Source organism: Peromyscus leucopus, chromosome 20, assembly GCF_004664715.2.
Source record: "Peromyscus leucopus breed LL Stock chromosome 20, UCI_PerLeu_2.1, whole genome shotgun sequence".
In the NCBI taxonomy this organism is placed as follows: Eukaryota; Metazoa; Chordata; class Mammalia; order Rodentia; family Cricetidae; genus Peromyscus; species Peromyscus leucopus.
Window position 1 is genome coordinate 61,452,914 of NC_051080.1, and position 17,456 is coordinate 61,470,369.

The 17,456-nt window shown below is 44.5% G+C and overlaps 1 protein-coding gene across 1 annotated transcript in view; it reads left to right on the plus strand.

Annotated features, from left to right (window-relative positions):
* Window positions 1–16,350, plus strand: part of Deptor (DEP domain containing MTOR interacting protein) — a 157,272-nt gene extending 140,922 nt beyond the window's left edge. The window contains exon 9 of the mRNA XM_028871913.2: window positions 15,986–16,350. Coding sequence (XP_028727746.1) covers window positions 15,986–16,114 — 129 coding nt within the window. The 3' untranslated portion in view covers window positions 16,115–16,350. The remainder of the gene's footprint in view (window positions 1–15,985) is intronic.
* Window positions 16,351–17,456: the final 1,106 nt, after the last annotated feature.

Here is a 17,456-nt window from a genome sequence, read left to right on the forward strand (position 1 = left end):
TAGATATAGAGGCCAGAAAATGGTGGCACTCACACCTTTAATCCTAGCATTCCAGAGGCAGAAATCTGTCTGGATCTCTGTGAGTTCAAGGCCACATTGGAAACAGCCAGGCATGGTGACACATGCCTTTAATCCTGGAAAGTGAGCCTTTAATCCCAGGAAGTGAGGGCAGAAAGCAGAAAGGTATATAAGGCGTGAAAACCAGGAACTAGGCTAGTTAAGCATTCAGGCTTTCGAGAAGCAGTTGAGCTGAGATTCATTTTGGATGAGGACTCAGAGGTTTCCAGTCTGAGGAAACAGAATCAGCTGAGGAATTGGCAAGGTGAGGTAGCTGTGGCTTGTTCTGCTTCTCTGATCTTCCAGCATTCACCACAATACCTGGCCTCAGGTTTGTTTTTATTAATAAGAACTTTTAAGATTTGTGCTACAAGCGTACCACCACATCCAGTTTATGTGGTTCTGAGCATACAACCCATGGCTTTTTGCATGCTAAGCAATCATGTAGACGAGTTTCTAAATTGTCTTATTAAATAAAAAACACAGAGGCAAATATAGGGGTGAAAGCCTTAGAGATCAGGGAAATAGGGAAAGCCACCAGCCAACCTTACCTCACCCACTCTGCAGCTTCCAAATTTGAGTTACTTCCTGTCTACCAATGCCTTTATTGCCTTGCTGTTCTGCCCTCTCATTGGCTCTCTTAGCCCAGCTACCTCACTTCCTCTTCCTACACAGCTCTGTCACTTTTGGTCTGTCTGTACAGACCTCCAGGTCTCTATGGTTGGTAGTGGGGTTAAAGGCATGTGTCACCACACTTGGCTCTGTTCCTTAGTGTGGCCTTGAACACACAGAGATCCTGCCTGCTAAGGGATTAAGGGCATGTGCTGCCTGACTTCTTGTTTACTTAAAATGGCTTGCTATTTCCTCTGATTTCCAGGCAAAATGTATTAAAGCACAAATAAAATGTCACCACACAATCACTCAACTGAATTCCACCCCAGCCCTGGAGCACCCTTTGACCCATCTGCATAAGTTCTTGAAACGATATAGTCCCAAGTAGCCTCAGTGACATCCTCATTCTCTGGCTCACAACTTATTCATCTGGAATGTGACAACATACTTGTAAATAAAGAAAGGGATTCTGGAGCAGCAGTTAGTTGCCAGGTTCTCTTCCCTGGAAATGTCCAGCAGAGGATGCATGAGCATGTTGTCCTAGTTTTGCTTCTGTTGGTATGATAAAATACCCTGTCAAAAGAAAGCAACTTAAGGGAGAAAGTCTGCATTGTAGCTCACGGTTCCAGATTACAGTCCATCCTGGAAGTAAGGCATTTCCTGGAAGTCAAGGCAGCAGGAACCTGAGCTAGTTAGTCACATTATGATCACAGTCAAGAGGAAGAAAGCAATGAATTAATGCATGCATGCTAGTGCTTAGTTCCTTTTCTCCACGCTTGCAAAGTTCAGAGCCCCCTTCTTAGGGAATGGAGCCACCCTCAGTGGGTGGATCTTCTTACTTCAATAAACCCAATCAAGATAATCCCTCACAGACATTCTCAGAGGCTAACCTTGGTCCATATAGTCCCTCCCAGGTGTGCCCAGAGGGCTGCCTCCTAGGTGTCAAGTTATTAATACCCTCCAACACAGATCCTTACCACACCAAAAAACAGGTGGTCACGAAGCCATTACTCTTTGTAATATTTTTACTTCCCTACAACATCATTTCCAACTAGAGCTGATTGCAGATAGTGATGCAAGTCCATATTCCCAGTGCTTGAGAATAGGAGGATTAAGATTTGAAGAGGTGAAGGTCCTTCACTAAATAGCAAATTCTGACCCAGCCTGGATTATATTAGCTCTTGTCTCAAAAAGTCAGGAACAGGCTCAGCATGACGGCTCAGTAGGTAAAGATACTTGCCTCTAAACCTAATGACCTGAGTTTAATCTCCAGGCCCCTTATGGTAGAAGGAGGAACCTCTGACCTCCATATCTGTGCAATGGCGCACACATGCCCACACATGCAAAAATGAATAAATATAATTTAAAAAAAAATCAACATTTAAAGACACAAACAAACAAAAAGACCATCACCTACATTGGTTAAATGCATTAGAGTTTCCTCACACTAGGCACCAAAATGCATCTGTGTCCCGGGAAGGAATGAAATCAGAGATTTCCTCTTGGATGAGTCTGCCCGAGAGTGAGTCCAAGTTTGAATTCTCCCCTTCTCTCCCTGTATCATCCATCTGCAGCTTATCATTTCTGACTTGTTTGTAATCTGTTTGTGGCATGCCTTACGTTTGCCTGATGTTTGTCTTGTGCCTAGCAAGGTCTTTGTTCTCTATTGAACAGCGCAGGAAGGCATCCCGTGGGGAAAGAATGAGGGTTACTTTATATCTATCATTAGCAGGGTTTTCTAGGGAATAACCCTTTACTGACTCCAGCTGACCTGGAAGCACTCAAAAAGCAAATGTAACTGTAAAAATATCACCCTCAAGTAATATATACATATGATCTCTCCAGCATTTATGGCAGGCATCTGTTTTATAATATCACTTTTGACTTGTTTGCTGTTTTCAGCAAATTATTATCATAGCAACATATGTACACTCATGGATTGTTTTCTCTGGGTCAGGGGCCTGTAAAAGTACATAATTTAGGATTAAAGCTATTCACTAGCTTAAGATGTACAAGGCCATTGCAGGGGAAACCCAAGGCAAGCGAGGTTGGTTGTTGCATTGTTCTCTTTAATGCAGGCCAAAGAAACAGGATGGGTATGTAGAAGGACAGCAGTTTTAGGTCACAAGTGACCTCAAAGTATATTTTTAACTTGGATGTGAAGTCTGGCAAAAGTTTCAGTCTCTTTGAATATAAGAGATTTTCATAAAAATTGTATTGCTGCAATCACCAGGTAGATTGTGGTATTACTGTGTGTCTACCCTGTGCACACCCCACCCCACCCCATACACAGGCTTGCTCCTAATACAGGCTTTCTCTTGGTCCATATTGGAATACCATCATGTTGGATAAGATACAGGCAATAAAGAAAATGGAACTTGGCCGGGCGGTGGTGGTGCACGCCTTTAATACCAGCACTGGGAGGCAGAGCCAGGCGGATCTCTGAGTTCAAGGCCAGCAGGGGCTACCAAGTGAGTTCCAGGAAAGGCGCAAAGCTACACAGAGAAACCCTGTCTTGAAAAATAAAAAATAAAAATAAAAAAAATAAAAAATAAAAAAAATAAATAAAAAAGAAAGAAAGAAAATGGAACTCACCCTTGGAGATCAGATATTGTCACCAAAACACTGCAGCCTACCCATTGTGAATGAAATGATACACGGAAATACTTTGTATTTATTAAAAATAAAGCTATTGTATAGTGGTCTGATGAGAAACCTTAATATTCTGCATCTTGTTTAATAATTGATCTTTTAAATTTTCTCTTATGTTAATTTTGTATTTTTACCATAATCAAGGAAAAAAGTATAAGTACTGGGTCTTAATCAGTTAATAAATGCATGTTTTGTTTTTTTTTTTTTTTAGACCAAACACATAGTTGTATAAAAGATTTTTATGAGAAAGAAATTAGAGAGGAAGACTGACCTTCTGAGGGTCGACGTGTGTGTTGAGAATGTATTTCTTGACCCCTCTGCCACATATCCACACGAAAATGTAGGACGATTTATTTGTTTGTTTGGTGTGTGTGTGTTTGTGGTCACACTCATACTTTCTTGCTAGAGCGTGTGTGTAGGTGTCAGGGAATTGCTTCTTTCCTTAGCTCGGTGCCCGGGATTAGAGTCGACAAGTGTTTCTATTCACTGAGCTATAACACAGGCCCAATCATGGGAAGTTCTGAGCAACTTTTTGCATCCATAGAGTAAGCCAGTTTGTGTGGAGGCCCAGGGGTGTAAGAGTGAGAACTGGTTCCCCCATGATAGGTTCCCTTCTTTTCAGCGGTAGACCATGGAATCCTGTGGTCGGAACACTCATGTGTTCAGCCACTGAATACTTTTATGCCTTTGGGTTAAACATATCAGACTGAGAGATCAGTCGACCCTTAATGCAAGCCGACCTTGGATATGCTCCTAGCAGTCATGAGCGAGCCAGCCACCGATGGGACAGTCACAGGAACCATCAGTGTGTGACCAAGTCCTCCTCCTGTTACACACCTCTGTAGAGAATTTCCAGGAAGTTTTTGCTTTAACTTTGAGAATCCCAAGGTCGATGGACCTAGGCTAGGTTCCACGAGACCTCTCCTCTCTTTGGAGTGTTCCACAGATCTCGTGTGCCTGACTCAGTGAGGTGAGTGAACCAGGAGAGAACTTAAGTCTAAAGCATAGTGATGGCTGGGGCAAAGGGGCAGGTCCTGTGTATACTCAGCAGGCTCTTCAAACTCCTCAGTTTGAAGCAAACGAAAGGGTTTGTGCTGAGTTCTGGTGCTGCTCTTGTTTTATTGTGAAAGATGGCCGTCCTTACACACACCTCACTTTCCTTCAGTGGTGTATGTAATCTGTTCTTTAGGGGACACACGGGGGCATTATAGTATGTTTAAATGCACAAAGCTTCGGAAGGCTGGTTCTCTGGAGTGGGAAGCCTGTGTTTGTGCAATAACTGGCCATCAGCCGCCTCCCACACCATTCTCTCTCCGGCCAGTTGCGTACTTGGCAGGAAGATTGATGGGGCCGAACACACAGCTGTGAAATTTCTTATCTTGTGTATTTTTGAGAGGAGTGTGCTCTGCTGTGCTGGCGGCTCTTCCTTGCCCAAACAAACACAGCTTGTTCACAACTGCAGCGCGGGGAACTCCTAAGCAGGGTCCTTGACTGTGGTGTTCGTGTAAACAAATCGCAGTCCATTAGTGTAATGGATTATGACTCACTGGCAAGTTGGCGGTCTCCTTATGTCTAGGACTTTGTGGTGGAAGACCTATTTTTGAGTAAAATTCTACAGTCTCTGTTCTGAAGCAACTTTGTTCATGTGAACACCTCGTGGATAGAACAGATTCCTTCATGGATGTTCTGCTTAGTTTTAAATAAAAATGTGTGTGTGTGTGTGTGTGTGTGTGTGTGTGTGTGTGTGTGTGTGTGTGTGTATGTATGTATACGTGTGTGCGTGCATGTACACACACATGCTCCTTTACCAATTGAGTCATCTCAAAGGCCTGCTCTGTTTACTTTAAATTTTAAATTTTCACTAATGGAAGTCAAGTATGGTGGCTCACTTCTACAATTCCACACTTAGAAGGTGGAGATCAGAGGGTCAGAAGTTTAAGATAATCCCCAGACTACCTCTCTCTCTCACTTACACAGAGGTGGGAGGGGAGAAAGAAAATTAATTTTCACCTAAGTGCAAAGGCGGACGTGAAAACAGTCGTATGACCTATATAGAGGTATGTAAATGGTTTGTGTGTATCTGCAGTTGTTACAATGTGAACTGCTAGTGTGGTCACAGCTGAGGAACTGGTTGCCATAACAGCAGGACTCGGTACATAGCGGAGAGGAGGGATGCTGCTGGTGAGAAGGGCGGCATGCGCGGCTTGTGCGTGTAGACTGCTCTTCTGCCTGCTACTATCTGTTACTGAAAACCAGTCTCAACTGGCGTTATTGAGGTACCCACTGCATCTTCAGTTCCTGGGCTTTTGCTACACGGCTTTTTTGATCAGATACGTAGGCTATCAGCTGTTATGTCTTCCTGATGGATTGACTCAGCTTTTTCTACTTTGCCGCTTTAATCATGGCAGATGACTGTGTGTGGGTCAGTTTCTGGCCTATAAGTTCTTTCACAGAAGTTTTTCTCTAATAAGACTGCACTGGGGGCTGGAGAGATGGCTCAGGGGTTAAGAGCACCGACTGCTCTTGCAGAGGTCCTGAGTTCAATTCCCAGCAACCATATGGTGGCTCACAACCATCTGTAATGAGATCTGGTGCCCTCTTCTGGCCTGCAGGGATACATGCAGGCAGAATATTGTACACATAATAAATTAAATCTTTAAAATAAATAAATAAATAAAGACTGCACTGCCTTACTGGGTTCTAGCTCTATAATATGACCTTTTGGTTAAACTTTTTTTTAAAAACGTATAAAAGCCTACAACACATTAATGCATGAGAGAGTCTCCTGTATTCTTTCATTTATTTATATTGTTCTGAAGTTCAGTTTACATTCCTAAGAAGAATAACATTTCTTTTACAAATTTAATAAAAGCACATGCCTGGCCTGTTTCTTGGCGTGTGAGTGATCAACAGGCTGGGGACATTGTTACTGGTGAATGTGTTGTTGATCACTAAGTAGAGCTGGATTTCTTTTTTCCATGGAGGATTCTAGAGGAAAAGACTGGGCATGGCAGTGCAAACTAATTCCAGAGGCTCCTGAGGGCTGCATGTTTGAAGCCAGCCAGGCCTGTGCAGCAAATTTTGTCCAGCCAGCTCTGCAGAGCAAGACAACGTCTCAAGAATGAAAACTTAAACAATAAACCAGGTGGTGGTGGTGCTCACTCTTAATCCCAGCACTCAGGAGGCAGCGGCAGGTGGATCTCTGTGAGTTCAAGGCCAACTGGGTCTACAGAGCAAGTTTCAGGACAGACAGCCAGGGATACACAGTGAAATTCTGCCTTGAAAAACTAAGCAAAAGGATTTTAGAGGTGAAAAATACTTTAAAGAGACAGGGTGTGGGGAGTTGTTAGTTTTGTTTTGGAAACTCGTGCTTAGGAAGTAAAGTAACATTTAGCTTCAGGGGTACAGGTCTGAGACTAGTGAAATGTGATCTTACTTAGTCTTAACAATAAAAACTTGGATTCAGATATTGAAGGTGAAAGATGAAAGATCAGAGAAGCAGAGCAGCTAGCCATCTTCTTACATCCTCAGTCTCAATGGGCCAGATCCTGTCTCCACCTCCCAAGTACTGGGATAAAGGTGTGAACCACCACCAACCGCTCTGTTTCTCTTTTAGACTGATTCAATCTCGTGTAGCCCAGGGTGGCCTTGAACTCCTGATCTTCCAGCTTCTATAGCTACTAGTTAGTGGCTAGCTCTACCCCCTGGTCTCCAGGCAAGCCTTGCTTCTCAGAACACAAACAAAATATCATACAACAAACTAGGTATTAACTCCTGGTCCCTATACATAGTTTTGCCTTTGAGGAAGCCTGTGTTGGGGGAGGAGGAAGGAAGGCACAATGGGAATTCTCAGAGATAAACTTCTTAGGGTACTCATTTCCTAACAATGACTGTTGAACATGCTAACATCTATCTTGTGAGGATTGCCTAATTCTTCACCCACCTACAAAAGACAGATGTCATGCTTAATCTTCTCCTGTCTTGTTTCTGGCGTGAGACAAAGATGGCAACAACACCCAAAAGATAGAGTCGCTAATGCTGGTTAACAGCAGAGATGAGATCATGCCATCAATCACTTAGGCAAATGATGCGATTTGGGGAACTTGCTGGCCAAATCCTATACACATTGTCACCAAGGGTAATTATATGCCTTATAGTCATACCTTTTCCTCCTGGAGTCTGTAAATTCTACAGTCAAGGAGCCATTCATCGTCACCTCATTCATTACTGTAGCCTAGTGTCACTGACAATTTAGATCCTGGGGCTCTCTCCAATGCAGTCTGGTAGGCCTTAAGTAAGATGTGAGATTACGGGCTGGAGAGATGGCTCACTGGTTAAGGGCACTGGTTGCTCTTCCAAAGGTCCTGAGTTCAATTCCCAGCAACCACATGGTGGCTCATAGCCATCTGTAATAAGATCTGGCGCCCTCTACTGGCCAGCAAGCATACATGCAGACAGAACACTGTATACATAACAAATAAATAAATTTAGGCCGGGCGGTGGTGGCGCACGCCTTTAATCCCAGCACTCGGGAGGCAGAGCCAGGTGGATTTCTGTGAGTTCGAGGCCAGCCTGGGCTACCAAGTGAGTTCCAGGAAAGGCGCAAAGCTACACAGAGAAACCCTGTCTCGAAAAACCAAAAAAAAAAAAAAAAAAAAAAAAAAAAAAGATGTGAGATTACACACTTTCAAAAGCTCCCCAAATAACCACTCAGAGGCTGAAGGCTGAATATGAATTATAAATGCTCGGCCAATAGCTCAGGCTTGTTACTAACTAACTCTTACATGTAAATTAACCCATATTTCTGTTTATGCTTTGCCATGTGGGTCATGGCTTGTTGCCTAATTTTTTTTTTATATGTTCTGCTTGCTCGGCGGCTGGCTGGTGTCTCTCCCAAATATGACCTTCCTCTTCCCATCATTCTTGGTTTGGCTTTCCTGCTTAACTTCCTGCCCAGCTACCAGCCTGTCAGCCATTTAATAACCAATGAGAACAATACATATTCACAGTGTACAGAAGGATTACTCAATGTCACCAAAAGTGCCTTGTGTGTACTCTGCAGTTTGAGAGCGACTCCTATATATTTTGAATGTGCTTTTCCCTTAAGCAATGCATGGAGCAGTAAACATGGATAACTCCGCCTTATGGATGGGATGCAGAGCTAGTCCTGCTGATGTGTAATTGGTCTCCTGATTCATGCACTTTCTGGCACGAGACATACTCAGGAGACGACAGGCTAGTGGGTTTCAGGGAAAGGTTCTACATTTTTGCTTTTGGTTTTGAGGCGTTAGTGGTTTGGTTGGTTGGTTTGGGGAACACGGCCTTTCTGTTGTAGCCAGGCTGGCCTTAAACTCACAACACTCCTCCTGCCTCAGCCTCCCAAGTGCTGGAATTACTGATGTGTGTCACTGTCCTGGTTAGAGTTTCTACTGTTGTGAGGGGACACCATGACCATGGCGACTTTTATAAAGGAAAACATTTAATTAGGGCTGGCTTACAGTTTCGGAGGTTTAGTCCATTATCATCATGGTGGGACATCATGGCATGTAGGCAGACATGGTGCTGGAAAAGAAGCTGAGAGTTCTATATCTTGATCCACAGGCAGTGTGGGAGTCTGTGTGTCACACTAAGCATAGCCTGAGCAAAAGGAAACCTCAAAGCCCCGCCCCCACAAAGACACACTTCCTCCCACAAGGCCACACCTACTCCAACAAAGACACACCTCCCAATAGTGCCACTCCCCATGGTTGCCATCTTCTTTCAAACCACCACAGTCACCATGCCCACACACTTTATCTCTTTTTAAATTGTGTGTGTGTGTGTATGTGTGTGTTTGTGTGTGTATACACGTGCACACACTTGCACATGGGCACTCATGAGTGCATGTATGTGCATGTGGAGGCCAGAGGACAACCTCAGATGTCCTCCTCGGGAACACACTCCACCTCAGTCTGAGAAGGGTCTCCCACTGGCCTGAAACTCACAGTCAGGCTAAAATAAGTGAGAAGCAAGTCCCAGGGACCCTTCTGTCCCCACTTCCTCGGGACTGAGATTGCAAGTGCCACCGTGCCCCTGTGGGATCGAACTCAGGGCCACATGCCTGCAAAGCAAGCATTTTACCAACTGCTCTATCATGCCCAGGCTGGTCCCACTTCTAACGGGCACTTGGTCAGGATGATGTCTAACCGCTTCAGCGCATTCTACTGTCTTATTTACTCAGTGCCTTCTGTGTCATTTAAGTAGGCTTCCCCACTTTACTAATAGATACAAGACACACTTTTGAGATTTATTTGTTTTTATTTTATGTATATGGGTGTTTTGCTATATGTATATATGCACCATATATATACACACAGCATCAGCGGAGGCCAGCAAAGGGTATCAGATCCTCTGGAACTGGAGTTATGGATAGTTTGTCTGTTGTAGAATATTATTTTAAGGTGTGTTATATTTGTTTATGCTCTGAAATATTTGTTTAATGATGCAAAGATGTGTTGCATTCTCTTCTGTTGCATTTTATTTAACTCTGTGAAGCTGGGTTACTGTGCCTGTCTAAAACACCTGATGGTCTAATAAAGAGCTGCACGGCCAATAGCAAGGCCAGAGAAAGGACAAGTGAGGCTGGCAGGCAGAGAGGATAAATAGAAGAAGAGATTTGGGAGGAGGAGAAGAAAGAGCAAGAGATCAAGGAGCAAGAAAAGAAAGGGCCAGCCACCCAGCCAGCCATGGAGTGAGGGTGAAGGTAAGATATACAGACTCAAGAAAAGGAACATGCAAAAGATAGATGGGATAATTAGAGTTAGGAAAAGATGGTTAGCAATAAGCCAAGCTAAGGCATTCATAAGAAATAGTAAGTCTCCATGTGTGATTTATTTGGGAGCTGGGCAGCGCACTCCCAAAAGAGTCAAAACAGAAAAGATCAGAAGCAACCAACAACAGTTGCGAACTCCCACGTGGGTCCCGAGAACTGAACCCAGAGTCTCTTGAAGAGTAGCCAGTTGTGCCATCTCTCCAGCCCCAGACTCTGTCACATCTGTCTTATCTTTCTTCCGATCAGTCGGGACGGCATTTGCTTGAATGCCGCACTCTTGAGGGTGTGGTGTGACTGCCAACTTCCAGGTGCTGAGAAGACCCTGGTGCATTGGAGGTGCTGTGTTCCTCCCCAACCTCGCCCCCCACTTCAGGTCAAACAGCCGAGTGACTGTGGTAGGCTCCGGCCATATGTGAGCATGTGTATAGTTGAACAATCCCATGGGCATTCCATCTGTCTGGGAGTTATGGCACGTCTGTCAGGCCTGATGCAGGAAGAGGAATGAGAGGAGCAGGATGATTTAGTTAATGTGGCTTTCCATCAGAAGGAAGGCTGGAGTTATGCCTGGGTCTTCACCCCAACTTGGTCACACCCTGAAATGTGCTTGGTGCTGCCTCCTTCATCCTGTTAACTCTTAGGGACCAGTGCTGTTGCTCAGGACCTCTCTCCTAAGCCTGTTTGCTCAGAGCTGCATCCTAACCTCGGCTCCATGTGTCACAGGAAGGTTTTGTTCTGCGTCTTCGTTAATGAGAATGTCTTCCTGCCCTTTCATTTGGAGGGTAAGAGCACTGTGTCCTTGTGGGTGATGAGATTGGTCCCTTTTCTTGGAACTGAGGAATGGGGGTTAATCTCAGTTGGCCCAGTGCTTGCCTAGCATCCGTGAAGCCTTGGGCTCAATCCCAGGTAGAGGCAGGATGATCAGCAGTTCAGGGTCAGCCTTAGCTCAATAGTGAGTTCAAATCCTGGGTGACATGACACCCTATCTCGAAATAAGAGAGGAGGGGACAGGGAAATGGCTCAGTTGATAAAATGCTGAAGTTAGGATCTCCAGCACCCACATCAAAGCCAGGCATTAACAGTATGCCTGTCATCCCAGTTCTGGACAGGTGCAGACAGGGGGCTCCCTCGGCTTGCTGCCTAGCCAATCTAGCTGAATTGGTGAGCTCCAGATTCAGTGAGGGGACCTGGCTCAAAAAAAAATAAGGTGGACAGTGACTGAAGAAGACACTTGCCATCAACCTCTGGCTTCTATACATGCGCGCGCGCACACACACACACTCATACACAAACGCACACAACAAACTAAGGAGACAGGACAGTTGCAATATGATCTTTGCAAACAGGTGTGTGTGTTAGAGATCCTTAAAAGTAAAGAAAAAGCATGGCCACTTCACCAGAATTCCCATCACGCTCAGTAGGTGGGCATCTAAGCCTCTAGCCCAGCAGGGAGAAATTATGTTCCTAAAGTGGCCTGTCTGGAGGCCATCATGTAGTCTGTGTGTTTGTGCGCCTGCGCTTTTTAGCATAGAGGAGAAGTAATTTCCCCCAGGCTGGGTGCTTCCTGCTGTTACTTGTAATGTATGCTGGTTTGCAAAGCATGGTGGACCAAACATGCTAACTGAAAGCCCATGGCTGTGACTTACCTCAAGAGTACACAGTGGGACCTGTGGAGCTAGATAATCTGGAACATTTTAGTGAGCAACAGGACGTAGAAACCGCTGCAACCACAGCAGTGATTGAGGCCACTTAGGGAGAGATGACGTCTTTCCGACAGCCGGACTCTAAAAATACCGTGTTGGATATAAGCATGGGTAAGGTTTTGAAGGCATTTTTTTTCTTTATTCTAGAAAAAGGTTTGAAATAACATCTCAGTTATGTTATTGGCGAGAAAGGATTCCTTTGCTAAGAACTGGGAAAAATTATGAGTGTGTGTGTGTGTGTGTGTGTGTGTGTGTGTGTGTGTGTGTGTGTGCTCGCGCGCGCACGCGCACAACTGCCTGTAACTCCAGCTCTGGGGGATCTGCCTGTAACTCCAGATCTAAGGGATCTGTCTTCAGGACTCCTTGGGCACCTATACACATAAACTCATGCTGGTACACGCATGTATACACAAATACAAATAAATAAATACCTTTTAATTTAAGGGCTGTGGTATATGAGAAGTCATTTGCCCAGTCTCAAAGAGACTACCAGCCACGTGGCCATCAGTCCTGGTATGATGGGATTTCTACACTGTCCCTGAGAAACATGAATTTACTTAGAATTCTATGTGAAGTTCCTAACATTCACGTGTTTGCTAGTTAAGACAGCGTGGGACGTCAGGGCATAACTGTGGTGAAGACTGAATGACTAATATGACCTCGGTGTGATTCAGAGAAAGAAATTATCTGGGAGCCTGTGGAGGGTTAGCTGGCAATTCTTGTCTTCCCATGTAGCAACACAAAGGCAGTCTTTTGGAGAAAAGAACGCAGCTCTGAAGTCCAGCGCCCTGGGTGGGAGAGGGTGGCATTCCTCTCATTCTTTGGCAGAGGAAAGCAAAGGCAACAATCTAATTAGATCAGTGCTAACATACCCCCAAAGTACTCGTGGCTCTGTTCTGGGTGAGTTGTGATCAGGCAGTGTGACCTCAGTTATCACTATGACTTTGACTGTCGTTGAAAACTGCTGAGTACACTCCAGACGTGCCCTGAATTCTTGATGACCAACTTTGGGAATAGGAAAGGAGAAATGTGATTGCGTGTAAGATACCCCAGTAACAAAGGTTAAGCAGTGGAAATGTTAGGGTTCATGTTTACTGAAGAAATATGATTCTGTTTACCACATTACACTTTCTACTCATGTAGTCATAAAGGAAATGATCCCCCGGCCTGCCCCCCCCCCTTTTTTTTTTCTGAGACAGGACTTCTCTCTCCTGTCCTGGAGCTCACACTATAGACCAGGCTGGCATCGAAGTCACAGAGATCTACCTGCCTCTGCCTCCTGAGTGCTGGGATTAAAGGCTAAGGCCACCACCGCTGGCTGGGAAATGGCCATTTTTAAAGAGAGAGGAATTAGTAAACCCATACCTGTCGATTTTACAAATGAGTAATGCTTATTTATTTTCACTTCTGTTTTGAGGTAGAGTCTCATGTAGCCCAGGCTGGCCTCCAACCAGCTAAGGTTAATCTTTAACTTCTGACCCAGTCCTCCAACCTCCACTCCCAGGTGCTGGTTACATGTGCATGTTACCACAATGAGTTTGCATGGTCCTGGGATTCAAGCCTAGGTCTGACTCTGTGTATATGAGGCAAGTGCTCTCCCAACTGAGCTGCATCCCTAGCTCCAAATGAGGCATATTTATATTATATCATGAAGCACATGAGAGAGAAGAGAAGTGATGGGCTGGAGTGATGGATGGCTCAGTGGTTAAGAGCACTACCAAAGGACCAGGTTCAATTCCCAGTACCACATGGCAGCTAACAACTGTTTGTAACTCTAAGATCTGACTCTCCACTCTCACACAGACATACATGCATACACCAATGCACATAAAAAAAATAAAGATAAATAAATTGTTTTAAAAAAAAAAAAGAGAAAAGTGACCTGTTTTAATTAAGGCCCTCATCAAAGGGACATAGGCCATAAATTCCTTTTTTAGGATTCTAAATCCTATAACTTTTTTTTTTAAACATCAGAAACAAAGCTGTGATTCTGATGTTTTCCAACTTGGGTCTGTGGAGGCAATAGGTATAGATATTTTTGGGACATGATTTTTAGTTTAAGTTTATATTGACATTACTTTGCCAGAAATCAATAAAAAAGGAAATGGTGGGTTCCCAAAGGTTTTCATATTTCCCAAATTCTTTAGTTGAGTTTCCAACGCTGAATTAATATTTCTCACAGGCATGCATGTTAATTGTCCACACAATGCACTTACAGGTTTGGGGTGGAGAGACCCCTAATCATCCCAACCGAAGGTTCTGCGTCCCATCTGTTCCTCTCTCACTCCTTTCCCTTCCTCCCACTGACTGACTTTTGCCTTTCTCCTTTTGTGTGTGTGTGTGTGTGTGTGTGTGTGTGTCTGTCTGTCTGTCTGTGTATTCTTGCACATGCCTCTGAAGACCCAAGGTTGATTGGTATCAGGAGTCCCCTTCAATCACTCTTCATCCTACTCATTGAGACAACCTAGAACTCAGATATAGCTCATCTGGCTAGTTGTTTCAGGAATCCCTGTTTTTGCCTTCCGCATGCCGGGGTATTAGGTGAGCTGCCACACACCCCTGGCATTTACATGATGTCTTAGTCACTCTTCTATTGCTGTGAAGAGACAGTGTGACCAAGGCAACTCTTACAAAAGAGAGCATTTAGTTGGGAGTTTGTTTGCAGTTTCTGAGGCTTAGTCCATTATCATCATGACAAGGATCATGGCAGCCCACATGGCACTGGAGCAGTAGCTGAGCCACATCCTGAGGCCAAGAGAGAGAGTACACCACTGGTCCTTGCTTGGGGTTTTTGAAACCTCAGAGCCCACCCCCAGTGACGCACTTCTTCCAATAAGGCCATAACTACTCCAACAAGGCCACACCGCCTAATCCTTCTAATCCTTTTAAACAGTGCCACTCCTTGATGACTAAGCATTCAAATATATGAGCCTGTGGGTGCCATTATTATTCAAACCACAGCATATGGGTTCCTGGGGGTCTAGACTCTGGTCCTCATGCTAGGATGGATGGTGGGTACTTTAAAACATGAGCATCCTTCTTTTTCTTCTTTATCTGTCTCTGCCCATCTCTGTCTCTCTCTTTCAGTCTGCTTCTCTCTGTCTCTGTGTGTGTGTGTGTGTGTGTGTGTGTGTGTGTGTGTGTGTGTATGTGTGTGTACACTCTAGCTAGTGTATGTACATAAGGAGGTTGGAGGGCAACCTCAATTATCTTCCTCTATCACTCTCCACACAATTTTTGAGACAGGATTTCTCACTGGACCTGGTGCTAACCATTTTGGGCTTGACTGGCTGACCAGCCATTGCGGAGTGATACTCGTAACTCTATGATACACTCATTTTCAGTAGCTTCTTCATGTTCCTAAGGATGGGAAATAGGGAGGCATGTAAAGATTATTACTATTACTAGTCAGACATTTTGGTGAGTGAAAAGAGGCACCACTAACAATCATGTAGGAGCAACAGGTATAGAAGAGGAGGGGGCAATATACACCAAATCCATACAAATAATTATAGCTGTAAGCACAACAACTACAAGACTGTCAATAATCCCCTTAGGTTAGCCCACTATAAGAGAAGCCTCATGCACTCATCTGTCTCAATTCTTGCAACAGTCATATGAGGTGGTTAACCATACAATAGATGGAAATAAAGCTTAGAAATATAAATAATGAGTCTAAGCTAAGAAGATTCAGAGTTAGGATTTAAGCCCAATTTTTGTAAAAGACTAAAATACGTGCTTTTTCTGTCCTCCTGCCCTTGTAGAAAAAAAGTGTCCTTTTAGAAATTATTGAATCAGAGTAGCTAGCTGGTTGGGCTTGGCTATTTTAAGAATAATTAATGTTTGGGCCACACACTAAGTCTATGAAAAAAATGGACAAGTATAACTGTGTGTGTGTGTGTGTGTGTGTGTGTGTGTGTGTGTGTGTGTGTCTGTCTGTCTGTCTGTCTGTCTCTGTTTGTCTGTCTGTCTGTATCTGAGATAGGATCTCATTTACCCCAGGTTGGCCTTTTTATATAGCCTAATAACCATTCTGAACCTACTTCCTCCAGCCCTCAAGTGCTGGGATTATGGGCGTCTCGGGCGGGCGGTTCATCAGCTGAGCTACATCCCCAACCCAAGCTGACATTCTGTCTCTCTGTCATTGCTCCAGGTCTGTCAGTTTGTCGTCTCTGTCAACGGGCTCAACGTGCTGAATGTAGACTACCGCACCGTGAGCAACCTGATCCTGACAGGCCCAAGGACAATCGTCATGGAAGTCATGGAGGAGTTAGACTGCTGAGCCACGAGACGTCCCCGCTGGTGCCCCATCCCAGAACAGCCCAGCAATGACATGACAAGACTGCCAGACAAATGGACCATTGGGACATACCGATCTTCTCTCTGTCCGTACACACCTTGACGATCATACAGTGTTTGAATGTGGAAGAACCGGGTAACACGTCTTTAAAAAGAAACAAAGCACAGCAGGGGTGTGGTGGCCCAAGTCTATAATCCCAGCACTCAGGAGGCCGAGGCAGGAGCCGTGCTGCAAGTTCAAGGCTAGCCTCAGCCCACAGTGTGAGTGCTTGTCTCAAAAAACCGCGCATACACACACGTGTGCACACGCATGTGCTTGTGCCAATGTAGGTGACAATAGGGAAATAGTTTCCCTATGGGGTGGTGTTGCCTTACTAGAGCCCAGTCCAATCCTCCATCATCAGTTTTCATGTTTGCGGAAAGTTTTTGAAGAGCCAAAATAGCAACATGGGCAAATGCCATTTTCCGAAGTTTGTAGAACAGTTATTACATAGTTTACATCATTTCCATTGTGCTCTGATGGCAGGAATAATGAAATGCCGTCTGCTGTCCTGGATACATGGGACACAGAGGCAAGAGAAGGATCACTTAAATTCTGGTGGTTAAGCCAGCCTGGGCAACATAGTGAGATGCCATAGTAACAAAAAAGATTTTCACCAAAAATAGCCTGAGGCTGTTCAATAAGTGTAGATTTCACCAGCTTCAAAGGAAAGCAACATCCCTAGGAATGTGACCTGCTAACAAGAATTTCCAAGAAGGTTCTTAAGCATTCAGCCATTTCAAACCATCATCACAAAGTAACTTTTTTACTTTCTATTTAAATTTTCTTTTTTCTTTCTTTCTTTTTTCATTTTTTTTTTCTCAGACAGGGCCTTGCTAGGTATCCCCTGGCTACTGACATTTCCTTAACTTCTGCCTTTATCACCAATTTTCAGCTTCACCTGTTTCAGCTATGGCCTGAGGTGAAAAAATCAAACTCTGTGCCATGGGTGGCGGAGATGGACAAGGAGACAATGTCCACAACTGCCTGTCCCTCTTTTCTCTCACTAGGCCTGAATGCTTTTACCCCATGAATCAGCTCTGGCAGATTTCTGGAGTTCATTTGAAATATTCTGGGTGGGAAAGCAAAGAGGTCTGTCCATACCCATGGAAGACACCAAGTCAAACCTCTGACAGAATTGCTCTTTGTAAGCATCCCCTTCTAAGGGACCTGGCTTCGGTGTGACAACCTTGAAACTCAACATGCCTTCTTTGCCTGGATTTTTCCAAGGCGTCTAATGTCACGGGATATGCTGCTCATTTAGGGATCTGCTTGCCACTACAGT